The sequence below is a fragment of the Capra hircus genome, chromosome 21 (genome assembly GCF_001704415.2).
Source record: "Capra hircus breed San Clemente chromosome 21, ASM170441v1, whole genome shotgun sequence".
In the NCBI taxonomy this organism is placed as follows: Eukaryota; Metazoa; Chordata; class Mammalia; order Artiodactyla; family Bovidae; genus Capra; species Capra hircus.
The window spans coordinates 15,768,267-15,794,934 of record NC_030828.1 but is presented as its reverse complement, the minus strand read 5'-3'; the positions used below and the strand labels follow the sequence as shown (position 1 = coordinate 15,794,934).

General features: G+C 43.7%; 1 protein-coding gene across 8 annotated transcripts in view; it reads right to left on the bottom strand.

Moving 5' to 3' along the window:
* AKAP13 (A-kinase anchoring protein 13) overlaps positions 1 to 26,668 on the bottom strand; it is a 321,642-nt gene that overhangs the window by 36,128 nt on the left and 258,846 nt on the right. For all 8 annotated transcript variants that reach the window (XM_018066002.1, XM_018066004.1, XM_018066003.1 and 5 more), the window contains 4 exons: positions 23,845 to 23,887; positions 22,021 to 22,150; positions 15,023 to 15,197; positions 1,218 to 1,285 (listed from right to left, as the gene is read on the bottom strand). In XM_018066002.1, coding sequence (XP_017921491.1) covers positions 1,218 to 1,285; positions 15,023 to 15,197; positions 22,021 to 22,150; positions 23,845 to 23,887 — 416 coding nt within the window. The remainder of the gene's footprint in view (positions 1 to 1,217; positions 1,286 to 15,022; positions 15,198 to 22,020; positions 22,151 to 23,844; positions 23,888 to 26,668) is intronic.

Sequence of the window (26,668 nt, the reverse complement as noted above, 5' to 3'; positions counted from 1 at the left end):
GTACAGATCACAGAAAGTAAATGTAATATACACATAGACCCTAAGAAGGTGATATTTTGCATTAGTCACTCAGTTGCGTCTGACTCCTGATGACCCCATGTACTATAGCCTGCCAGGCTCTTCTATCCATGGACTTCTTCAGAGAAGAACACTGGAGTGGGTTGCCATTCCCTTCTCCAGGGGATCTTCCTGACCCAGGGATTGAACCCAGGTCTCCTGCACTGCAGGCCAATTCTTTACTGTCTGAGCCACCAGGGAAGCCTCAAGAAGGCGATAAATACTGTGGAAAAGAAGAAAAGTTCAGCCTTTGGACAAAATTTATGTCCATGGGCTGAGTAAGATCCAGGGCACAGAAGCCTGTCGCCTTTACACTAGTTCAGTGCTTCTCAGAGTGAGGTCCTCGGACCAGCAGCCACAGCAGCTTCTGGGAAGTTATTAGAAAGGTAAATTCCGTGGCCCCACCCACCCAGAATCGGAAATTCTGGGAGGGGGTCACTGGCCCAGTGTCGTTTTATAACAAGCCCCAGAGGTGACTCTCAAGTCTGAAGCCACTTCACTAAACGTGTTTGGCTATTGGAAGCAAACAGCACGCTGAACACACGTGTAGATGGAGCTGGATAGCACTCTTCTGACAAGAACAAAGACAGTTATGAGTGACTGAAACACTGAAAAACCACACGGGCCACCTAAACGCCCATCTGCCCCCAGTCTCGCACTCTACAAGGGCCTCTGATGAGCACTGGGCGTTACTATGTGACGTGCATACTCAGAGCCTGGACCACCAAACACTTCCCTTGTCGTGTGATCTATGTGAGCCTGTGGAGAAAAGGGATGCCGGGCAGGCTGGCTCAAAACCCTGCCCTCCCCGCTGTCAGCACGTCAGAGCCCCTGATTTCTGCCTGCTGCCCGCATGGTCCCCAAGGAGGAAGGCCGGAGTATGAAGAGCAGAGCAGGTCTGCAGACATGGTTAAGAAGAAAGTCACTGTACTGGTGACACAGATTACAATCACAGCGAAATGTGTGTCTAATGTGGACAAGTTCTGAAAGCATTTCATCTTCTGAGAGCCACAAATTCCCGAGTGTGTCAAGAAGAGATGAAGCATTTTGGGTTACTGCAATCTCAAAGGAGGTACCGAACGATGACAAGACAAACAGAAACTCTAAGTCCAAGTCTCCCAACTCTCAGGATCTCATTGGTTCAAGCAGAAATGTCTTACCTTCATCTTGACCTTTGCACAGGAGATCAGACTTTCTCTACAGCCTTTGTGGACCAAGGCGCCACAATCTGAAAAGAGAGCAGAACGCCGGGTGACGTTAAACACACAGCGACTAGAGGCCACACTGATTTTCACTGCCAGGGCGGCCTACGGACCGCCGGGGAAGCTGCTCACACCAGGGTGTGACTACCCAGGACGACAGACTGCAGCCTCCTCCAGGAAGCAGGCATGTGACATCATTTGGAGGAGGAGAAACAAGAGCAGGTGCCATCTCTGATTAGTGAAAATGAGAAACCTGGCACTTCTCGGGCAGGAAGCCGAGAGGCTACCAAAACTAAAAGTGAAAGTGTCTGCCGTCGACAGGAATCTGCGTCACAAGTAACATATAAGTGATACGGAACTATATGTACATACAGTTCATTCCTGGAGGAGGAAATGGCAACCCACTCCAGTATTCTTGCCTGGGAAATCCCATGGACAGAGGAGCCTGGTGGGCTACAGGCCATGGCGTTGCAAAGAGTCGGTCACGACTGAGCATGCATGCATGCACGCACACACACACAGAGACATTAACATAAACATGTAAGAACACCCACAAATGATATGGAAATGCACCCCCATCACAGGGGCTTTGAAATCGGTACGACTGCGTCAAAGGCGGAGTATGAATCCGAAAAGCCACCTGTTCATGTCCTTTTGACTTGGACTCCTATCCACCATGAGTTTTTTGCAAAACCCTGGGTCAAGAGCTGCCGGGGAAAGGTCATCAGAATTACCCCTCAGCACCTCCAGGAGCCCCGACTCAAGAGAAAGTGGGAGACTTCCTGAAAGATGAAGCTGCGCCCACGATCTGCTGAGGACGATTTTCAGCTCAACCCCTAGACCCACAAGGGCTGCTGACAGAAAAAACCCAGCCCTCAGGGCCTCAAGAGGGCCAGCATCAGCTTGTACTGCTGCTATGAAGTCATAAGCTGAGCTGGGCCAGGAGGCTGAAGGGGAAGTAAAGCAAGTAAGAGATCTGTCTGTGGGGATCCCACGGCAAGAGCCTCCCCAGGGCAAGGCTCCCTGAGAAAGTCAACAGACACCGCCCTGCAGCAACACTTCCATTCTGACTCAGGAAGGACCGCAGGTCCTTGAATGGTCACCCTTGAATCAAGGGCAGGATGCTCTCCTGATTTATATGCCCAGGTTCTGAGGATATGAGCGTGGAAAAGGCCAGAATCCCAGACCCCAGGGCCCTCTCCATTCCTTCCTCAACATCTGCTAGATTCATAGGCCTCTTTCCTAACACCACCAGTCACAGAGGATTGGATGATCCCACGATTTTCTCCTCCACTGAGTAAAGAACCCGCCTGCAATGCAGGAGACCCAGGTTCAATCTCTGGGTCAGGAAGATCTCATGGAGAAGGGAATGGAAACCCACTCCAGTATTCTTGCTTGGAGACTCTCACGGACAGAGCAGTCCCTGGGGTCACAAAGAGTTGGACACCACTGAGCGACTAACATTTTCTCTTCCACTGAGTGAGTGTTCCTTCAGGGCAGGGTCTCTCCACCTACTGCTGAAACTTTAATTAAGCCTCCCTAGCACAGTCCCTGCCTCATGCTGCCTATTCCACTGTGTGTTTTAGACTTTAAGCTTATTTTATACAAAAGCCAAATGCCCTGTCACAGCCTTGACCCCAGGTCAAATGCGCACTTCTAACACTAAAAGGCACGCTAGAGGCACAGCCGTCATCACTTCAGGTCCTGGCTCCCCCAGTTAGCTACTGTGACTCTAGGCCGGTTCCTCCTCCATAGGCCTCAGGCCTCAGATCTCCAAAGTGAAAAGACCCCAGTTCCCTTTCTCTGAGCTTCTCTAAGACTCCTTATGTTGCATCTCTTGAAAGAGATGATTTTTCAAAGTAAATTACTTCAAAATGTTCTACAAGGCTCATGCTGCAGAAGAGTTTTCAACTTCTTAGTCACCTGAATCGTCACTAGGACACACCCCATCCTTCAGGGCCTGGCTGGGGCAAGTTCACACTGGAGGAATCACGGCGGACAGATACGATCCCCACGAAAGAGGCCACCAGGAGCAACTCTATTCTGGTCAACAGGATGGCCAGAGCAGGAACTAGTTTGGAAGTGGGATGGGGTGAAGTTTTATTCTGGGCCTTTCACCCTCAGGCCTACGGAGCCTTCTGTTGAGTAACCTCTTCTAGCTTCACCCCATGAGAAATCAAACCTCCAGTCATTTTCCTGATGCCCTTCAACTAGAAGAGGCACTCAAGTTCATTTCCCAAAGTCAGCATGAGGGGAGACTCTCCTGGGAAAGGTTTATTAAAGGAATCAGCAAGAGGAAGCAACCTGGAGGGTTCTCAGTCAGAACTCCATCCTTGCTTCCACGGTCTTCTCCAGGATGACACTCCAAGGGAGCCGCACAGATGCTGTGCTCCTGGCAGTTTCTACTGTTTGTGATTATGAAGACTTCCACGTTAAGTCATGAAGTTGCTCCAGAGGTCAGCAGTTATGAAAGGGTTATACATCCCTGAATATTAATGCCAGGGTTTCTCAGCAATATCCCTTTCTGGGCACAAGGAAGCCTTTGCAGAGAGAGCCCCCTGGGGAGTGACTCATTCTAATCAGCAAAAAGGAAACCTTTTGAGGATACTTTTCTTAAGAACTGGAAATCACTGACCCTTGTTAAATTGTCAAGTTCTCTGCTATTTGGAAATAAGGATACGTTTTGACTAAGAAATCATCATACTGCTCCCAGAAAAGAGAAGAATCGCAAACAGAAATCCAAATAACTCCTGAGACTCCAATGCCTTTGTGCCCTTCTATACATCATGCGATGAAACTCACATTCCAGATCTAGACTCTGAACTTTCATTAAAGGCTTTAAGCCCCATGAGCCAGTGGCCTTCCAGAAAGGGTCAAAGAGGAAACAGGTGGGCCGGACCAAATTTGTCTTTATTGACTTATATTCAAAACTTTTTTCCACTTACTTCTCAGAAAGTGAGACTCCAAGACTCTCAGAAAGTGACTTTTTTAATGGTCCCCCATCATCTTTAGGATAAGTGAAAGTGCTAGTTGCTCAGTCGTGTCCAACTCTTTGCAACCCCATGGACTGTAGCCCACCAGGCGCCTCTGTCCACAGAGTTCTCCAGGTAAGAATACTGGAGTGGGTGGGCATGCCCTTTCCAGGGATCGTCTCAACTCAGGGATCGAACCTCGGTCTCCCGTTTTGCAGGCAGATACCTCACCATCTGAGCCACACTCCTTACTCAGCTTGATTAAGCCCATCGTGCGTGTGCACTTCCAGCCCTTGCCGTGTTCTGTCACACCTCTGAGCTCTGAATAAACTCCTTCCTGCAACTGTGTCCCTTGCTCACTCCTCCTTCCCTGACTGGGTTGGCGGGACTCCGCTCTCTGAAGTCTTCTCTGACTCTCCCAGGGAAGCAGACCCCCAGTGATCTCGGAGCTTCTGGAACTCCACACCCGCCTCCATCACATACTGTGCTGTGCCTGTCTCCGCTCCTTGCTCCGCAGATGCCTGAGACTGTGGCCTAGTCCTGCTGACCCAACGTGCCCTCATGCACAGGCTTCTCAGCTCCCCTTCCTCCCTTTCTTGTCTTTCACATACATCGTCTTTAATTCCATTCTTCCTTGCTCTCTCTGAGTCTTGCCTAAGTGTCCAGAGAGAACCTCTTCTTCATAACATTTTACTTACACAAAATAATACTTTGAAACATGGGTGAAAAAAATATGAGGAAAGCTAATGAATTCATATCACGGCCAAAGAAACCACAGATTTCGAAATGGAATTAAAATGGAGTGCCACATCTAACAACTCTATCTTAAAAATGCTTAAAACTGATCATAAACAGTAAGGCGAAGAACCAAATAGAAAAACAGAATAAAGATTATGAACAGGCAATTCACAAAACCCATAGTTTCATCACCCTCTAGAGAATTAAATAGTGGGAATGGTACAATTACTTTTAAACAGATTTTAGGAATATTCAAGTTCTCAGACCAGTGTTTGAGATTTAAAGGACAACTCCAACTGACGTACCATAAAAGCAGAAGCAGTGTTTTTAAAATGTGCTTCTGGTAAACAACTTTTCACACAATCCACTGTTCTGGTTAACTGAGACACACATCCCCAAAGCCACAACCCAGCTGAAGCTTCAGCATACTTTATAACATGGCCACAAGCCTGAGACATGAACAGTCTGCACACGTCTGCTGAACACACTCGAGAACCTACTTGAAAACCACTCAACTTGTTACCCGGCTGTTCAGTTCACGGTAATGGATTTAGCGGTGCATGTGGGCGATTTAGAAACTTTGGCCCAACTGACATCAGCTGAAGTCTTGAGGTTAAAACCTCTGTTTTGGAAAACAGACAATTACCAAGAACACACGAATTGAAGACAATCTACCACCACTTTCAAGCTTCCTGTCACAAACTCTATACCATGTTGTTAGGGAGATCAAATAATTATTTGGCCTTTCATTTATTTATTTTTCAAAAAAGATTTCCTAAGAGCAGTAAGCAATATGCTTTCATTCTCAAAGTTCTTCAAAAAGGCCTTGGCACCGTGGTTTACGGGAACAGAGCCGACCCCTAATTGACTCCTCTGAAAAAGCAAACAGCCCAGCCTTCAGTTTCTTCCTGGCTACACAGAGGCATCAAACAAAAGAATATGAAGGAAAACTCACAGGGCTGTGAGCGCGCATCTATTTTTTGCCTCACCTTTTCAAAACTGCCACCAGAGCTTTGGTGAGCTGTTATTACCACACACCCATTCACCCTCAGCAGAGAAATCCAACAACCCACTAGAGAGACTGGCCTAAGAAAATCAGCTTTAAAGAAGAGTTTAGAGGAGAGGCCAGGCCAAACTGAAATGAAATTAGAGAATGGCGTGAATACTCCAGGCCTGCCTGTTTAAGGAAGGATTCACCTTCCCGAGTTGTGTCAGGTTCTGAAGAAAGGGCTCGTCCAGCGCTTTTTTAGGAAGGGCTGTGCTGAAGAGCTTTGACTACTCTTCCTCCTGGAGACTGGTCCTAGCAGCAGAATCCACATGCAGGAGAATTCTCAGATCCTTCTAAAGGTTAGGGGTTAGAGACACATTTCTAACTTTCAGGAGAAAAAGGTCCAACTTCCTGCTATCATGTCAACACTCACCAACAACAGCAGAAAAACATTTAAATACTGATAAATTTAGAAATACATGCTCAAAAAGGATTTCTGCAACTTCTGTTTTAAATTCTCCAGGGACTGTGAGACACAGCCTGGTCTGGACTGATAGAGCAAATGACTTGTAAGATATTCTCAGTAGCTGGTGTGATAACCACAGGGCTGGTGGTACGGAACAAGACCAAAGCCACAAAAGAGAGCTACATCACCGTAGCTGGAGGGCTCACCTAACAGCAGTTTTTGTAAGAATGCTGGTAAACAAATCAACAAAAAGCAAAACCCAAAGTGCTCTGCTTGGATAAGAACTGGCTTTATTGCTGAGGCTCTTCCACCCGTTGTTTCCCCTAAACACACTTCTTTTCTTTACCGGTTATATGTATTGCACCATCTAAGCAACGAACTCTAAATGTGAGAAAACTGCTTGTCCAGAGAGCTGCCTTTCAGGACAAAAATCTCAAGGTGAACCAGACCATCACAAGCAGTCTGAACTCTTTGTTTCCTACTTGGGTTGAGGCTGGTCTGCTTGTTTCTTTTCTTCTAATCAAGAGAAGCAACCTACCACAGAAGTACTCAGAAGCTGCTAACACAACAGAAAATAAATCCACAGTAATCTCAGTTATCATCTTGCATGTGTTTAAAGCAAACAAGATGGAACCACTGGCAAGATCTGAAAACCCGAATGTAGTGGATGCCTTGTGCTGAAGGACTCCACCAGGCATTCCAGAGACCAAATTATTCGTGGTGGTTGGAAAACAGTTGACTTATTCAAGAGAAGCTTTACATAACTGCAGGGGGGAAGAAGTGGAAAGATGCTCTCCTCCTTTCTCTATTCAAGTTACCAAAATCCTAAATTAAGAGTAGAGTTTTGGTGGAGTTAAACGAACAAACTCGCCAAGTTTCTCCTAAATTAAATTACTTATTCCCGACAAAGGGGGAACTCTGCTTTCACCGTGTGTTTGTTTTCCAGGAGTAAACTGCAGAAGAACCAACCTCAGGGAGGCTTTGCTCCTGCCCTTTAGCTATTTCTAGCATCTGTGATCTTGACCATTTCCACCAAAGGAACTCAGCTTTCACCACGACTATGACTTCAGACTGGTCGAGGTGTTTTCCAATGAGGTCAAGAGTTGCTGACTTGTTTTTAAAAGTTCCAGCCTGCTGGATCTCTCAATATTTGCATGCAGAAAGATGTATTAAAGTGACTTAGAGATGTCTGAAAGACAGGCGAAGACTGACATCAGCCATTGTCAACACCGACCACGATAGACCAGGTGGCTGATCTTTCTAAACGGCGGGTCAAAACTGACCAAGCAGCCACCTGGGGTCTGAGGCTCCAGGGTCAGCAAACAGAATTCTGTTAAACCAAGGAAAGGGCTGCTAACAGCACAAGGGTTTCCTAGGAGGTAAAGGAACTGGAGGGATGCTGTTGTTTCCTGAGATTCCTGGGAAGATCCCGGACCTGAGAGGGAATGGAAGGAAGCGAAGAAAGATTCTGAGTCCTCAAATTACTCATCGTTTCCACTTCCTGCCAAGATCACAAATGGTGCTTCACACCCACAAACAGGAGCTGCAGGCCCTGTTCTTCAGGAAGCTGCAGAGAATCAGCCCATTACCTCTGTTCCTTGGGGGAGGTGACTACATGTTGTTTCCTTTGCTTTCAAGCCTCCTCTTTTTACAAGTGGCAGGCTGCACCCTGTCACACACAGATCTTAGGGCCACCACTGAACGTTGAGCTTCTTTCAACACTAACCCTGGAGTGAATTGCAAAGCCACAGTTGAGACTGGGAGCCCCTAAGTTTCTGGGGTGGGGTGGTATACAAACTGAAAATGTTATTTTTGCACCTAGGTATATACTAGGGTAACCAGGCCCTATCAAACAGTTACTTTTTGTCATCTTTCAGTTTAAACCTAAAAGCACTAACTCTTCTTCCTTGCTGTGCTACGCAGACCTAAGATAACTTGAGACATCTGTAGTTAGATCAAGTGACTTCCGTAAGTCAAAGAGCTGCAGGCAGAGGACATCAGGACAACCCTTCCTCCCCGATAGATTCTCCAGACAGAAGACTCTTGTGATGACACACTGGACTCCATGCAACAGTCTGCTTCCAGAAGAAACAGACAACTTGGGTGACTCAACATTAAAACTACAAATTAAGACCAAAAAACCTCCATCCTACTATTATTAACATTGTTAACATAGAACTAGTAGTCAACCCACTATTTTATTGATCTTCCATATTTAAAAAACCTTAATAAAATATTGCTATATTGTGTGCTATCAAATATGTAAAATATTTAGCACAGATATTTGAACTCTAATCTCAACATTTACTTTTGCAATGAAAGAGAACAGTGAAGCTGTTCTGATGGATCAAAATATAAGCAATCACGTGGATATTATACTTGCTGTTCATGTATCTACCTCAGCATCTAATTTATGTCTGTATTTATTTTTGTGGCTCAGACAGTGAAGAATCTTCCTGTGACGCAGGAGGGAGGACCTGAGTTTGACCCCTGGGTCAGAAAGAGCCCCTGGAGAAGAGAATGGCAACTTATCCCAATATTCTTGCCTGGGAAATCCAACGGACAGAGGAGTCTGGTGGGCTACAGTCCATTTGGTTGCAAAGAGCTGGACACAACTGAGCGACTTTCACTTTCACTTTTCATGCATTAATACAGAGTACAGTATCTTCGTTTTCACAGATAGGTACAAATGTTAGTAGTTTTCTTTTTTTAAAAATGGCTTGCCTTGCAATCATATTACATTCTTCAATTAATTCAAGATGGAAGGAAAAATTCAAACAAAGTAGGTAGACAGCTAAAGTTACTATGTTGATGTTAAAATTTGGTGACACTTTTGAGAGTGTTATTTTTAAGTAGTCTGTAAATTAGTTTTAAAAATATATAAATCCCACAATCTGTGGAACTTCCAAAACACCAGTTCCACAAAAACCATTCTGAAAACCGCTGTCCTATTGAGCTATTTAATTGCTACACAGACCGGGTGCTGAGAACTTCAGTCTACAAGCCTCAAATCTCTTGAGTCAGGTTGTTCCCCATCAGTACCAGCCCCCCACAGGTGACTCTTTGTGGGTGGTTCAGTGTTCTTGGGCCACAGACATTCCCCAGAAGCTACATGGGCCCCCTCTTCAGGGGGCATCCTGTAAACACTATTATCCACAGTACAGGCACTTCAACAGTCTGAGGTGCCCTAGCTCTATTTCATCATGGAGTGAATACAGTAAGAGAGAATTTCTACTTAACAGGGAAAGGTATGGAGGGAACAAAAATGGGTTTACCATGCCTGGTTACAAGAGGCATTCTCCTCCATCAGAGTGGGTATTCTGCTCTAGACAAAGCAGCTGCATGCCAGACGCAGGTTCAATTCCGAGTCACTGTGCTCTAACACAGACTAACAATAACTCAACTCTTTTCACCTGAAAATAACGTGTATGCAAAAATCAATGACAGTAATAAGATGTTTCATACACCGACATCATCAGACAACTTTCTCTAGCCTGCACTTAAATCGAAAGTTTTCTGGAGCTACTCGTGGAAGTACATAGTGAGTCATCCACTCACTATAACCATAAACCTATGGTTCTCTATGAAAGTCAACCAGCTGGTCGCTCAGTCGTGTCTGACGCTTGGAGACCCCACAGAGTGTAGGCTCCTCTGTTTATGGAATTCTCTAGGCAAGAACACTGGAGTGGGTTGCCGTTCCCTTGTCCAGGGGCCCTTCCTGACCAAGGATCGAATCTGGGCCTCCTGCATTGCAGGCAGATTCCTGACCGTCTGAGTCAGCAGAGAATAGCACAAAGAAAAGGATTCTTTGGGTCTTTAAACAAGATCTTCCATCTCTTTTGCCCCTCAACTTTCTGATAGTATTTCACATCATAACTCAGAACTGAGAGCTGGTGGGGTCCGCTTCTCATCCACGCTGGTGCTACCAGGACAGTGACAGAGTGACTCTGATCTTCTCTCCAACTGCTTAAAGCCATTTCTCTCTTCAATCAACGTCAACATACTCTGCGCTTTCTTCAGAGACCAGCTGACAAGCAGAAAACCTTTGAAACTACCACTGACATTTACTTTTTTTTTAAACTCAGTGAGCCAATATTCAAGTACAGTCTTAAAAAATTCAAACAATGCAGAAGTATAAAACAAAAACTTAGTCCCCTTCAATCTCTCCTCTAACCTCTTTTTCAAACTGTTAACAGTTTGGTGTATATCCTTATAGACATTCTCATATAGCTACATAAACAATTACTATTTACTTATCTGTTTCCTATAATTTGGGATCATACACACAGTTCCATTTATTGCCTCTCAAGTTTCCAAAATGTCGTGGAGATCTGTCGGTACCTGCAGATCTATTCCACTGGCTGAGAAACCACAGCCAGGGGGCTGAAGTCAGCTCACACCTGTTTTGCAAAAGTGGGTTCACTGGAACACAGTCACGCTCACATTCATGTCTAATCTGTGGCTGCTTTTCTGCCACAAGAAGCGAGTAGGGTGATCATCACAGATGCCTAATAGCCTCCGAAGCCTAGGGTCCTAACTATCAGTTTCTTCACAGAAAAACTCTTTTTAAAAAGTTTATTTATTTGGCTGTGCAGGGTCTTAGCTGCAGCACATGGGATCTAGTTCCCCAACTAGGGATTGAACCCAGGTCCCCTGCATTGGGAGCTCAGAGTCTCAGAGCCACTGGACAACCAGGGAAGTCCCCACAGAAAAACAGCTGATGACCTTTGAGCGATTCCATTTTTACCACTGGCCTAATATTCCACCTAAAGAATATATTATCTTTTACTGTTAGATACTTAGCTCCTTTGAAGTTTTCCACAACACGAATAATGCTGCAATGAGTAAGTACCAAGGATTACACCTTGAGAACTCTTATTCTAAGCCACTGTGCAATAAGCAACTTGAGAAAGGTGTTTCTAATTACGTATTCCAACCACTAAAAAGGATCATGTGATGTGGCAGAGGTGCTAAATATGGAAACATTAACACCAATCAGATTATAATATATAAATGCATCAAGTTAACACTTGGCACTGTTAAATTTACACAGTGTTACACGTCAAATATACTCATGGGGAAAAAAAAAAGTAAGAGAAAGGTGCTAGGCATACAGGTTGCTCAAAATATTTGCTGACAAACAGCTTTTGAATGAATTACACAGTGCCTTGCATATCGCAGGCAACTGATCTTTGCTGAATAAGTTCATTTAAGATAAGGAACTCAAATGCATACTTATTGGTGCTGTTAGTCACTCAGTCTTGTCTGACTCTTTTGAAACCCCATGGACTGGAACCCACCAGACTCCTCTGTCCGTGGAATTCTGCAGGCAAGAATTCCTTTCTCCAGGGGATTATTGCTGACCCAGGGATCAAAGCCAAGAGTCCTGTGTCTCCTGCACTGGTAGACGGATTCTTTACTGTCCGTGCCACCAGACTTTGACAGTTATAAGTAAAAAAACAAATGCAGTCTGAAGTCACCAAGATCTCCTAGAATATTGACTCAGCTCTTCCCCACTACTGAAGCAGATGACAGAATGGAAGCCACTGCTCCTCTACGTATATAAAATCTAAAATCACAGCAACCCACCAGTGATGCAGAACACTAAATTATGTGAAAAATCTCCATGAAGATTCTTCAAGAGCTACTTACATTCAGTTATTTATTTTTTATTAGTTTTATTTTTACTATTAGTTTTATTCAGTTATTTTTCTAATCCACCCGCTGGTTGCGTGGTATGCTAAGAAGCACAGAGCATCCCCCTCAGACACGTGGTCTCTGGGCACATAGTGGCGGCTGGAATTGAGACCCCTGAATATAGTCAAGAGCTTTAAACTAAAGACTGGAACAGCTCTGCCAAAGGGCCTGGAAAAAGCCACGTACACCTGCCCTCCCTTGGACTTAGAGTGAGAATTCTGTGTTACCTATGAATCCAGGGTCTGGATTTACACCATTTGTATCTCCTAGAACCCTGAGTTAGGGAGCTGTGTCTAGAGGTTTGGTGGAATTCCAATCCGGCGATGATGAAACCCTATGGGATCCCCGCTGAAACAGACGCAGGACTGTGGCACCACAGGGTCACTGCGACAGAAAAGGGACTCCAGAGATTCCCACGGGAGGGGAAAAAGTCTTATGAAGCTGAAGCTGAACTTATGACAAAAAAGGAAAAACCCAGATCCCATGTAAGGAAGGTAAACCGTGATGAAGAAGCATTGGCAAACGCAGGCAGAAGATGCTGACGGTTATTAAACGGTTGCAATGAATCAAGTCCCGAATGGAGAACAGGATGTACACTGCTTGGGGATGTTCTTTTTTGCGTGCTCAGTTGTGTACTAGTTTTCTAAAACACTTATTTTGCTGAAAAGACATTTTTAAGAACTATGTTTCATAGCAGAAAGCGGGTGTTCGGCCTGCTGTACTGCTGGAATATGAACTTCATGCAGCGAACCAAGAAATGTGGTCTCTCCCCGTTCTTCTCTGAGGCCAACACTCCTGTCACGGAGAGCAGGCACTTCACAGGGGAGTCAATTCTTTGCAGTGGAGGAGGAAATTGCCACAGCTCTCACTGGTACAGATTTAAAAGAGAAATGGAGTATTTAACACACAGGGTGGCTCACTCTGCCGCACTGTTAGGCAGCCTCATGGTATGTGTGATCCTGGAGGATTCTGGAGGGAAGAAGAGGTGCCAGGATGGTAGGTCAGGGGTGTGAACAGCGACGTCCTCCTCGTGTTTACTTTAAGTACCTTGCAATGAATGCAAATTTACCTGTGCTCAATAATATCATTTATAAATTATATGTAGTTTCAACTAAAAGACAAACTCCTGTAGAAACTGTACATCTGAGAATATTAAAATAACTAGTAACTGATCAGCAAACAAGAAAATGGCAACGCTGACCTCTCATTCCTAGAATGAGCTCTTTGGAAGTATAACATAGGACACGTGTGTCATCTTTTTACATTACACACACACACACGCGTAGCAGACTCTTCTGGAAGTATAATATAGGACACGTGTGTCATCTTTTTACAGTACACACACACACAGCAGACACACACACAGAGCACACACACACACACACAGCACGCACACACACGCGCACACGCACACGCACACACACACACCAGACTCTTCTGCCCACGAATTATCCAGGCAAGGAAACCGGAGTGGGGTGCCCCTTCCTGCTCTAGGGGATCTTCCCGACGCAGGGACTGAACCCATGCCTCTTGCGCCTCCTGCAGTAACAGGTGGATTCTTTGCCACTAGTGCCACCTGGGAAGCCACGTGTAGTAGGCTAAGAACGTTCTAATGCTAGATAAGCATACCAAAAAGGACCTGGTGACCGCTGCCCCAGACAACCAAGTCACTCCAGCACTGAGAAACTGTGTCTAGCAGCTAAGAAACTATCCTGGCGACAAGGCACTGGTGTACTAAGCATGAGTCCTCTTAGAGCCTGAGCTGCAGACTAACGTGCTGGGGACATACTGGACAGTGGCAGCCTTTTGTCTCCTCGAGGTCACACGGAACATGTGACAATGATGGAGCCCTCTATTTCCTGCTAAGTCACACACGACGGAGGGCGTGAACGTGTGTGATATCTGCCCACGAGCACGAATACAGACATGAGAGCGCCCCAGAGGCTTTCTTTAAGGAAAAACAGGACAGAAGAACAAAGAGGGCTGAGACAACACGTGGAGTAAAATACATCCATGCAAGGCATTTTTACGAACACGTGTGTGTTAACACCAGTTGTCTAAAAAGTCACAACAGCTGCAGCACGGATAACACGGGCTCTGTGCCAGCTGTCACTTCACTCTGCCTCTAAAATTTAAGGATGCAAGTGACTGGAAATTATTATTGTAACTCTTGACTCTGCTCAGGTACAGTTTTAAAAATTTTCAAATTTCAGTAAGTTAACTATCTTGAGTTAACAAGTCACTCGCGATATTTCACACAAATGACTAAAATCAAGACCAGGTCGTGACATCACGGTCTGGGCAGTGCTTCTTGGGGACTGAGTTAGTCACTGTTCGGTCCAAACTGGTTACAGGTGTAACGTGACGCCGATCACCTCCGCCTTCTGATGACTGGCCCCGCATCTGACCACAAGCGGCCTCCCTGATCTTCCCCACTGTGCACGATGAGCACTACTCCTTTCTGTGTGCAACCGCATTTTGAGACGTGATGCCTCATAGCAAGGGTCTGCAAACTGCAGCCTGCTTTCGTATGGCCCATGAACTGCAAATGGTTAGCACTGGAGTAAAAAGTGAGCCAAAGTGACTGGCAAGGGACCACTGGGCGGCTCCGGGGTTTGAGGCTATGAGATGGTTTTCACGCTGACATGGACTTCCAGAATAAGGCAGTGGCTTAGGGACAGCAGGAGAGGAAATTTGAAATCGGGCTCTTTGAGAGACATTAAGGGCTCCGCATTCTCTTATCTGGAATGTGTGTCTCCAATGCTGTTTAAAGGAAGACAGAAAAAGGGCTACTTCTCCACATCAAAGAGGGACAGATAAGGGGTGGGAAGGACAGGAAACTAGAAACGAACGTTTCCGAGCCTGGGGCGTTTTACTGCACAGGAACACACGCATCTCTTACTTGCACACGTGTAGGCGTCTTTGCTGGTGAAGGGCTTCATACACTGGCTGCAGACAATGGGACCCACAATCGAGATGGAACTGAAAGCGTGCCCGTTCACACTCTTCTTGTCCTTCTCCTTCTCTTTACACTCTTTCTCCTTCTCCTTAATTTTATCTTTTTCTTTTTCCTTTTCCTGCCAAAGAAAACAACCGACATTACATTGTTAACCGAACACTGGAAGGCCTTCCCTTCTAGAAGGCTACCGGGCTACCTGTGGTCAACAGTGGCTGGACAATGTTTTGAATCAAAGTTAGGAATGCTGTCCTGGACATAAAAATTTTTTTTTTATCAAGTTGTGTGCATTCGAGTTGCATTAGAAAAACCTTAGGAGGATTGGGCAGGTTGAACAGTTTTGTCCCTGGCTTGGAAAGTCAAAGTGTTAGTCGCTCAGTTGTGTCTGACTCTTTGCAACCCCATGGACTGTAGTTTGCTAGGCTCCTCCGTCCATGGGATTCTCCAGGCATGAATACTGGAGTGGGCTGCCACTGCCTACTCCAGGGGATCTTTCCAACCCAGGGATTGAACCCAGACCTCCTGCACTACAGGTGGATTCTTTACTGTCTGAGCCACCAGGGAAACTATGCCAATAGACACATTCATTGCCTAGGGACCAGCACAGGCGCTGGAGGAGGAGGAGCCAGCAGGCCTCCTGAAACAGCCAGCGCCGAGCCCAGTTGCAGGGCGGGGAGCAGAAGAAAGGATGCGATGGTTCTGGGACCAGCCTGAGGGAGAGATGATTGGGCAGCGTGAAAAACGACTCAGGGTTCCCCACAACTGCTTCCCATCCATCACATACCCTTAAGAAAAGGCACACATCTGGTAACTGCCTCCCGTACTCTAGCCAGAAACATGAACTATCCCCCACATAGACATTTGCTGTTCTTACTAATCAAAAGATTCAAGGTTCAGCTTTGGCCCAGTTTTCAAACTGGAGGAGGAGGGGTTTAAACCCTAAAAAGGCAAAGAAATACTAGTAAGTGTTAGATCCTTAATAAAATATCCAAAGCAGCCAGGGGCATTTCAGGTACACACTACCCTTAGGAGATGAGGACCGTGTGGTCTAATCATACACTCTTCATAAAAGGTCCTTCCCAGACACGGTTAGATAGACACTTGGCTGGTTAATCAACAGCAAATGAATAATTTTCTTTCAAACTAACTGGACCCTGAACTGCAATGTACAGAGGCAGGAGGAATGCATTTAGCAGCGGTCGTCATCACCAACTTTAGGGTACTCATTTTCCAGGGCACAGAACAACACTATTGCTGTCATCCAAAACAATCCCTGAAAAAAGAGATACCCTGATGTCAGGTATCATGACAACTATCAAAGGCCTTATTTTCAATCGACGCCTTCTATCTACATTATTTCATCTGAATCAACAACTCTGAAGTGAGTAGGGTGGGCGTTATGCCTCCCATTTCCTAACTGAAAAGATAAATAACAAAGATAACAGCAGGCAAGAGTTGGAACAATCACTATGTGCCAAGCACTGCAGAAAGCAACTGACGTGAAATTTTTCATTAACAACCCGATGGCGTGTAAAGACCAGCTATGATTTCCATGAAACACTCGAGGGCCGAGGCTGAGAGGTGGCTCATGTGCTAGAGGCCACACACCAGTAACTGCCCGAGCTGGAGCTAACTTCCAGATCTGCCAACTGTAAAGCTCAGCTCCTGGTCACTGCACTCTACTTCCAAGGACTAGAGACGTTTGTGCACTCATAGAATGTCACACAGCAAATGATCTGCAGTTAAAATAAAAAACCCAGGTCTTCTGACTCTGTATTCAGAACCCATCTGCTATGCTGAAATGGTGAACATTTGTTAAGTTTGTGATTCACGTAAAGTCCTTTGTTAATAGCATGCATACAATAAAAATCTAAGAATCAAATTGCTACACTTTAGAACTATAAAAAACAACAGGAGAGGAAGGGAGGGAAAACAAACCACTTCACTTTATAAAACAGGAAACTGTTCTGAGTGAAAATTCGTTAACTGCTAAAGTATCTAAAACTCTAATAAAAATCAGGATGAAGAAACTGAGTTTTTCTAATAATTTTTCTTTGAACTAAATTTTGTTAAAGGCTTCTCATATACAAAATGTTAAACTGAAGAGCACCTGACCTTTTTGCTCAAGAAAGCTAAAAAAGTTGCTCTGAGAGTTAAGGTCTGTGGGCAGCTAGCTTACTCTCCCAAGCCTTGCTATGCTCTTCAAATCTGAACAGATAATCTCCCCATCCTTTGCGAGAATCCCAACCAGCTCCTCCAAGGATAAAAACAAAACAAAACAACAAACTCCACTGTCTCTCTCTGTGCTGGTCGGAAGCTAGTGCTGTAAAGAAGTCAGGTGCTTACCTCCCCATGCTTTGGTCCTATGAATCTCACTGTTATGAGGGGTGCTTCATGAAACCGACCCCATTTTGCCGACATGATTCGACCCCCATGCCAGGAAATATGCTCTCACGGGAGGAGGGGCTCATGCCGGCAGGGCAGGGCCTGGCAGTTTTGAGCTGCCATTAGAGCAACCACTAGAGAAACAAGAGGAAGCTGGGGACTGGTTGAGAAAAGGAACGGGGGAGGGCTGAGGCTGCGGGTTTCCTTAAGATAAGCTTAACCATTTGCATGCTGCTGGTGCAGCCTGCCGCCCAGGCACAGAGGACCCAGGGCATGACACCGGACAAATTCCCCTGCACACGCTGTGCGGACAGTGCTAAAGTGGCAAGACGGGAGGTCTGGCAAAATGGAGGCGGATTTTTTTCTCAATGCTGGAAGTTAAGGAACACATCTATTTAAACAGAGGTCCTCATTTGAAAAGCCATTTAGTAGTTTTCTTTCCTCTAAAGAAAACTTTTTTGGTGAAGTCGCCTGTGGAAAGGCAGTGATTGGCTGTTTTCTGAAGTTTGATTTTTCCAGGTTTAACTCCTGCCAAAATGTGTGCTGGGGAAACGGAAACTAATAGCATTTAATGGGGATAATGCAAGAGACAACTACACGGGGATACTATGAGGGGAAGTGATATTTTGATTCTTCTAAACCTACCATTTTAGACAAGTAATTATGATTTTAAAAAAAATCTGGAAAACTGTGAAACATGCTATGATTAAGCGACTGAAGAAAAAAGAGAGATGATGACATCTAACATTGGTTTAAGTCTTGGCAAACACTTCTTTACCCTAGTTGGCACCTTTGAAAGGCTAAGATGTTTAGTTCTTTTTTAGACACTTCACGGGAACTGGGAGGTGAAGTTGAATGTCTTGTCATGAAGCCGGGGAGTAGATTAACATCTGGGCAGGAATCTAATCCTTGCATCCAAAAAGGCCTACTTCAAATCAGATTAAGAACCTATCTCAAACATCTCTGACCATCTCCTACTCCTCTGCAAAGAGGAAAGCTTAGAAAAAAATAAATCGATGTGACAGGGTGGTTTAGAGAGGGTCACACCCCACTCCCTCTGTAATGAGGACATTATACACACACACACACATTATGTGTGTGTGCCTGTTATGAGTCTGCAGCAAGCAGACTCACTTATCAGGAAACAGTACTACCTCTTAAAGATACTGAAACACAAAAGCAGAAACTGCCTGCCAGTCTTCCTGTTTTATTTCCTGTTTAGGTTCTCCCTCTTTCACACACACACACACGACTCAACATATTTATTAACTCATGCCAGTTAATGAGAATTCTTGAAAGGACCTATAAAGGATCAGCACTCAATTTCCCCCAAATTTCTCATACTCACATGGCTACAGATATGAAAAAAAAAAAATATATATATATAGCATGTATTATGTTACACATATAGCATACTATATATACAGTGCTTAGACTAAAAAACTAGTGCTAACACCTATAGTAGCATTTCAATTTCTTAAGCATTATGGAGAAGTAACATTATTCAATGGGTAAGAAAACCAGTAGAGCCAGCATCATGACACCAGGAAAATATTCACTTATTTTTATGTTATCCTTTTAGAGAATCAAACATTTCTGAATGGAAAAGCCCTCCTGTGGGTACAATGGCAAAGACAGACAAGGTATTTAATGCAACTTAACATAAAATGTGGGGCTTTCCTGGTGGCTCAGTAGTAAAGATTCCCCTGCAATGCAGGAGACATGCGTTTGATCCCTGGGTTGGGAAGATCCCCTAGAGAAAGAAATGGCAACCCATTTCAGTATTTTTGCCTGGGAAATCCCACGGACAGAGGAGACTGGTGGACTACAGTCTGCTGCTAAGTCGAGTCAGTCGTGTCTGACTCTGTGCGACCCCATAGACGGCAGCCCACCAGGCTCCCCGGTCCCTGGGATTCTCCAGGCAAGAACACTGGAGTGGGTTGCCATTTCCTTCTCCAATGCATGAAAATGAAAAGTGAAAGTGAAGTCGCTCCATCGTGCCCGACTCTTAGCGACCCCATGGACTGAAGCCCGCCAGGCTCCTCCGTCCATGGGATTTTCCAGGCAAGATTACTGGAGTGGGATCCCATTGCCTTCTCTGGGACTATAGTCTATGGGGTCACAAAAACAGCTGGACACGACTTAGTGACTAAACAACAATACCATAAAATGCATTACTTCACCAATTCTCCTGTTTCTTACTATTTTTTGGTGCACAGACAAAAGCTGAGCTATCCTTTGTGAGCTATCCTTCAAAAACAATCTTATTTGAAGTGAGCTGGTAACAATGATCAAAGGTGACTCTTAAGCTTCTTAATAAACTGATAATGTGGCTAAAGGGGTGCCTGCACCCCTGATAATGTGAAGTGGGTTACAATCCAGGGTTACAGATTTGTAACTTTTGGAGAATTTCCATCACTAGAGATAACACAAGCTGCCAGAGACCAAATCTTGGGGCCAAGAGCCTGAAAGGGGAAGCAGTCTCATTGCAAAAGAGTCCAGCCACTCTGACGGAGAAGCTGGGAGGTGAGAGGTCACCTAAGGATGGCCTGCTGCTGCCTCCAGGCTGCACTTGCACGCACACTACCTTCTTTTTGCCTGTCCCCTTCTCTTCAGCCCTCTCCTAGCCAGCTCCAGACTCCAGCCCTTTGAGGTTATTTCTTTTTGCCTGCCCCCTTCTCTTCAGCCCTCTCCTAGCCAGCTCCAGACTCCAGCCCTTTGAGGTTATTTCTTTTGCCTGCCCCCTTCTCTTCAGCCCTCTCCTAGCCAGCTCCAGACTCCAGCCCTTTGAGGTTATTTCTTTTTGCCTGCCCCCTTCTCTTCAGCCCTCTCCTAGCCAGCTCCAGACTCCAGCCCTTTGAGGTTATTTCTTTTTGCCTGCCCCCTTCTCTTCAGCCCTCTCCTAGCCAGCTCCAGACTCCAGTCCTTTGAGGTTATTTCTTTTTGCCTGCCCCCTTCTCTTCAGCCCTCTCCTAGCCAGCTCCAGACTCCAGCTCTTTGAGGTTATTAACAAAATTAAAAGAAAGAGACACTGTGCAGCTCACTCTTGCCGAAGAGTGAACATGAACTGGACAGTATTACTCGGCAGAAGTCAGATCACAAGATATGACCCGGTCTGTGACCTGAAGCGTGCTCTGGGCCGTGGTTGGGGAAATAAGGAGAGCGGTGCGAGATGTTTTGAAAGGTCGGGTCCCAGTTTCTGTGTTCAGCCTTGCATCGTTTCGGGTCCCAGTTTCTGTGTTCAGCCTTGCGTCGTTTCGCTCACGTCTGCTCGTACTGCCTCGCCAAAGCTGTCAGTGGTGTATTCACTACTCTGCCCCTAAGCTGGCGTCACGAGGGAGATGGATGGAGAAGGGGGAATTCTCCACTTCACCCTGGTCTTCTGGTTAAAAGTTTGTTTGGAGAAAAGATTTCACGGGTTAAAACCAAAAAAAGGCAAGAGAAACACCTGGAGTCATCCAAACAGACGGTAAACATCATCCAGGTAAAGACCGTGTGCTTTGGTTCCTCCACCTGCTTGTCAGCACCTAGCAGAATGCTGACTCCATCAAACTCTCTTGGCCAATTAACACTGCTCTTTCAAGGAGGCCGCCTTCTGTCGACGCCCAACCAGTGGCCAAGGCAGCTGGTAAGAGAGGCACGGCTCTATTTTGAGCCCTGCTGCCACACAAAGAATAGTAAGTGTTCTGCCCTCTTTAACCTTAACTGCTTTGAATCATAAAGCAAGGCTAAGCATGCGGTTAGCACTTAAACATGAGACTATTCTAGAAATGGTTCGCTAGACTCTTCGTGCGTCTCCCAGTTTGCCTACTTTCTGTCCATTCTGCACTTGGGCAGGTGAAATGAGAAAACAAAATTGTGGTGGCAGGTTTTCTGGAAAAATCTGAGTGATGACCAAACCTAGTATTTGCTGAAAGAAAGGAGATCTTACCTCATTTACAAAACTTAATAATTATGTACCTGTGCGTATGCATGTAACACACAGATATATAGTGATTCCTGTGCAAGAAGTCCTTAATTGAGTCCCAATTTTTTTCCTGCTTATTTTGTTGGAGGCTAGATGGGTGAATAGAGTGAGTGTAGGAAAGTGAGAGGCAGAAAGTTTTCCCCACTGATTTGAAACATCTTCCGATTTAGCAATGGGAATTAGTATAAGAAAGTTAACTCTTCTAAAAATACATTCAAAAAATATTAGAAGAGTTTTTATCTCTAATGTGGAATTATTACAGATACTTTTTATTTCTGATGTTTTTCCCAGATGAGGTACCTTACTCCTAATAAAAGGAGATAATATCTACCTTACAGTGTGTGGAAAGGATTAAATCAGATAATACATGGGAAGCTTTCAGCATACAGTAAAAACTCAACTGATAGTGTTATCCCTTATTGTTGTTTTTCTTGCTGTTAGTTTTCTTCAGGTATTAGCTTCCTGTAGCCAGCATCTCTCAACTCAATTCCCCAGGACCCCCACCAAATTAGTTTCTGGGTGTGTGCTGTGCCTGGAGCCTACTGAGGGCTGGCTGAGGGGGTCCCACAGAAACGCCCACAACAGTACTCACCTTGCTCTTTTTACTGCTGGACATTTTGTTCTTGATGTAGCTGAATGTACGACTGACTTTAGTTCCACTCTTTATTTCAAAATCTTTCTTGGGGCTTTGTGGCAGGAAATTAAAGTTCTCTTCTGTTATACTAAATAGAGAACAGAAGAGTTTTTAAAAAGATTACAGAAGTTGTTTTTTTTTTAAATTAAAACACTCTACGTATAATTCTTTGTAACCATCACTGTCAGGTATTATTTTGGCTACAAGTCACAGCCAACTTATATGCTCATGCGCAAATGAGAAAAGGGGTAAGAGGTGGCCAGAGGCTGCTGAAAGGTTTTATATAATAGTATCAACTCAACATAGCATACCACAATGCTCACGTCTTATTGCAAAAACTTGGCTAAATTTTCTTATGTCAGTTATTAGTGTTTCACTAATGGGTTTTCAGGGATCTGATGCTAATTGTTGATTAGTATTAATGATCAATTAGTCATTAATTACTTTATCTGAAATTGCTTAACCTAAAACAGCACCCAATGTATAAACATCTTTGCATTAAACAGGTGTCTAAAAAGAAACCCACAGATGCAAACCAAGGAGTTTTTATGACTGAATGCATGTACAAGTTCCCTCATAGCAGAGGTCACACCTTTTATTTAGGTTTCTGGCACACTGGACCGTCAACATGTGAAGTCGGCTATGCACGATTTAAGGAGGGAGTATATTGAATGGTAGGTAGAACGACACTGAGGGCAGAAAGATCTACTGCAGGGCTTTCACAGAGACCTGGAGGTACTGACCTACTTGTTTAGGACACCTATGTCCTAAGTCCATCCATGATGGGTATCTCCAGACCCTGGGAAATTCACAAAGGTTGAGTTCCTCAAAGAATGCGGGGCCCTTGTACACATTATCATTTGTGCACAAAAAGAACTACGTAGAACTGTTACATAATACATCATCTATTATACAGAAATCCATTCAAACTACTTTTCCTAGTGTCCCAGAACAGTTACGCTAGAAGTTTTCCGTTGGAAAAGTAGTGTTTGCCTCGAGGGCTTGTGTGAGAGCAGAGACAAGCAGGACCACATGGGTCCTGTTCAGTAGCTCAAGTCTATTTATATTTAAAATACTGCTTGAAATATAAAGCAGTCTGTTACTAAGACAAAGGGGAAATGAAAATCACTGCTCTAGAAAGAACAAAGAGTAAGCAGAATATGGTTAAGTGCAAACAAGAGGACTCATATCGAGAGTTCTGGATTACTGGGTCATAATTGATTCCTTTGTGAAAAGGAAGGCAACTTATAAGACACTGAAGGGCAACAATCAGAATCCCAATTATGCTTAAAATCAAATATTTAATCTCATAAGCTTGAATAATAAACAATGAGTCAAAATAGCAATCTTCTGCCTGCTGTTAAAAACCAAGTCACTTCCCTGGACAGAGATGTGTACTGTCTGAACCTACACAGAAAAGCTTCTGAGGGCTAAGTAGGCAGCAATACTGCGTGAATACCAACACACACACACACTGTGAAACACAATGTTCTTGGACTTGGAAATTCCCGTAAGCAAAGAGTGCAAAGTTCATGAAGTTAATACAAGTGTATCCTTATGTGAGTAAGTGCACCGATAATCTCCATCTATAGGACGCCACAAAGAATAAAGGTAGAGCGCTATCCAGGACATAAATTTAAACCAATATTCCAAATTTATCAACCAAGGAAGTAAAATTCCAGTAAGTGCAATTAACTTATTTTGCGTAAATGTGTTAAGACATTCTGGATTTCCTTCATTTCATCTTGAGAAAAGGAGTAGCAAAAGAAATGTATATAGTACCTCCCAGTCAGATTAGAGCTGGTGCTGTGGAAGGGCCGTGAACCTGGAAAACAAGAACGGCAGGAAAAAAATCAGAACAAAAGCATCTTACCTGGATAACAGATAAAATGTTTAATGTTTTTGTGATTGACACAGATAAAGCAAAAGTAGCCTCTGAAAGCCAGTGTGGGGTGCTTTTCCTTCTGAGGGTTTGGAAGAAGGAAAACTTGAAAATGAAACCCTCAAATTAGAACTGGAAATTGGCAGCAACTGGGAGTGAATTTCTCATGGGGAAAATTTTTTTTAATCCAGGATTCAAGTAACCAAAGAAACCCCAAAATGAAACAACAAAAATGCTCAAATGTATGTCTAATTCCTGTTCTTACGAAGGTTCAGAGTCCATAGGCCATCTTTCTGAGATGCTGTGAGAGAGGACTATACAACAGGAAATGACATGTCATTTTCTGCATGCTGTTTAATCTTGTGTTCATAATATATATCTATATTAAAAGTCTAGCTAATATATGCCTGACATTTTCCTGAGCATTCCTAGAAATGGATTAGAGCATTAGGAAACCAACAGAAAAGAGCATCAGACCCAACTTATAAGGTCTAGGGTTTGCCACTAATTTGGGGTGAGATCTCCAGACTTCATTTCTTCATCTCTGAAATAAGGAAGATAAAACAGATGCTAAAGGTCTTCCTAATTGATACTGATCAGATGAGTAGGGCAGATATATTATTCCTCCTTCCATAACCATCAGACCATAAACTGAAATGAGTCATTACATCAATAGCTAAATAAGACAGGGCATTAAATAAAACAAACACAGAAGCAGTGATACCATTATTTTACCTATGATAGGTTAATGACAAATGGTTTCCAAGTTTTAGGAGATCAGGTATAGAAACACCTTCTGTGTGTGATTCCAGGTAGACAAAGGTTGCTCTATGTAGCTACTGTTGTAATGTGGACAAAATACACCTTTCTCCTTGAGGTTACTGAAACTTCAGTTTGATAGAGATTTGGAAAATGTTCTACTACCATATTATCAACATTTGAAACTCTTAAGAACTCCCAAATTGTTCTAGATTTTTGAATAGAAATGCAAAGGTGAAGCCATTACGAACACGTAGCTGACATGTATAAATAATGCATTAGAAACTTAAAAATGAATTCAAAGGCTTCAAAAGATCGCTTTTATGGTTTTTCCTTTTACTTGTCTGGGGTTCTCCTTCTGCTTCACTTACGATGCACAGTAACAACAGCCAGAAGAGAGAGGAAGAGCAAGACCTGGGATCTATCTTCCAGCTCTGCGTGATCTGGTGAAAACACCAACATTTAAACCTCAGAATGCCTTCATTTACCTAAACAAATGAGTGTGGTTTAGACTGGGGGCTTTAGAAGTTTTACACTTAAGGAGCCACGAATGATATAAGCACCATCAAGTTCTCTCAGGCTGCCAGGATTCTGCTGTACATGTAATCAATTATCTAGTAAGTTACCACCTTAGTAATATGAACAAAGCAAAAATAAAACCCATAAAGAAAAACACCAACCAGCAGAGAGCCTGGCCAAGACTAAGCTCCCAGAAGGTTACTGTCAAATAAACTAAGAACTCAACAAATACTGTGAGAATCTGTAACTCCTATAAGGATTTCCAACATTTTTGCTGCTAAAAGATACTTCAATTCATTTTAATTCATTTATCATAACCTCTCAGATATGGTTCTGAAAGCAGTGATTAATTCACCAATGTTTCTAAAATAAATGCTTCTGACTTTCCCTAAGTGTCAAGTTTTCAGAGCATCTAAGCACATGATATAACCAACGTTACTTCCATAACATAATTACAGACAGAAGCAAAGAAATCTGTCATTGAATTTAGCCTATTAAGTACCACTGCAAGTAAATAACATATTTCAATGAGACCTATTTTGTTCTAAGGCATGAAACAACCTGTAGACCTAATACAGTAACATTCCAGAACTGGAGCTGTTAGGTGGACATAGTATTTGTAAAAGTGTGTTCCATCCATGGAACACTTTGTCTCCTGAGACGTCACACGTTGTCTTGCACATACTGTGGTTTACCTGGTTAATACATTTTGGAATCACAGCATATTGAACACTACCTTCAAAATTCACAAGATACACATAAGCCTTTGAAACCTGCTTAAAATAGTTTCCTAAATTTATATGGTCAAGAATCAACCCTTTCCCCCTACCACCCCATCCCTGTACCCCATAATTCTCACTCTATTTTTGAGTTTAAGGAACACATTTTGAGGAATGCTGGATATTTGATTCAAGGATTCCTTTGAGCTTCTATACTTTGTGATGATATTATGTTGGATTAACTGAGTAACCGGTGCTGATTAACTGAATAACCAGTCATAATTTTGTATTGGTGGTAGAAGAAATACTATTGGAACCTTAGTTTTATTTGTCATGCTAACCTATTTCCAAGCATATTACAAATACTCAACAGCCTTGAGAATTTGTAAAAACTCGAAAGTTGTAGATGGAGTTTCACAACTTCCCTCCTATGACAGCTGGTATGGAGTGAAACTCTTATGTGCGTATACCAAAGGCATTTTACTTGTGAAAAAGTGCTGAACATATAAGAAACTCATTTGTGCATAAGCCACTTTCCTTTAAGAACAATGCAAAAATGTCACCCTGAAGTTGATATTGCTAAATATTAAATTTTAATGTTTAAGTATTAAATTAATACTGCTCAAACTTAGGATCAGCAAATGGTGCTGAATTAGGATGCTTAATCACATTTATATTATAATTGCCTAAGACTAATATGATCTATACGAAATGAAAACAATTCATT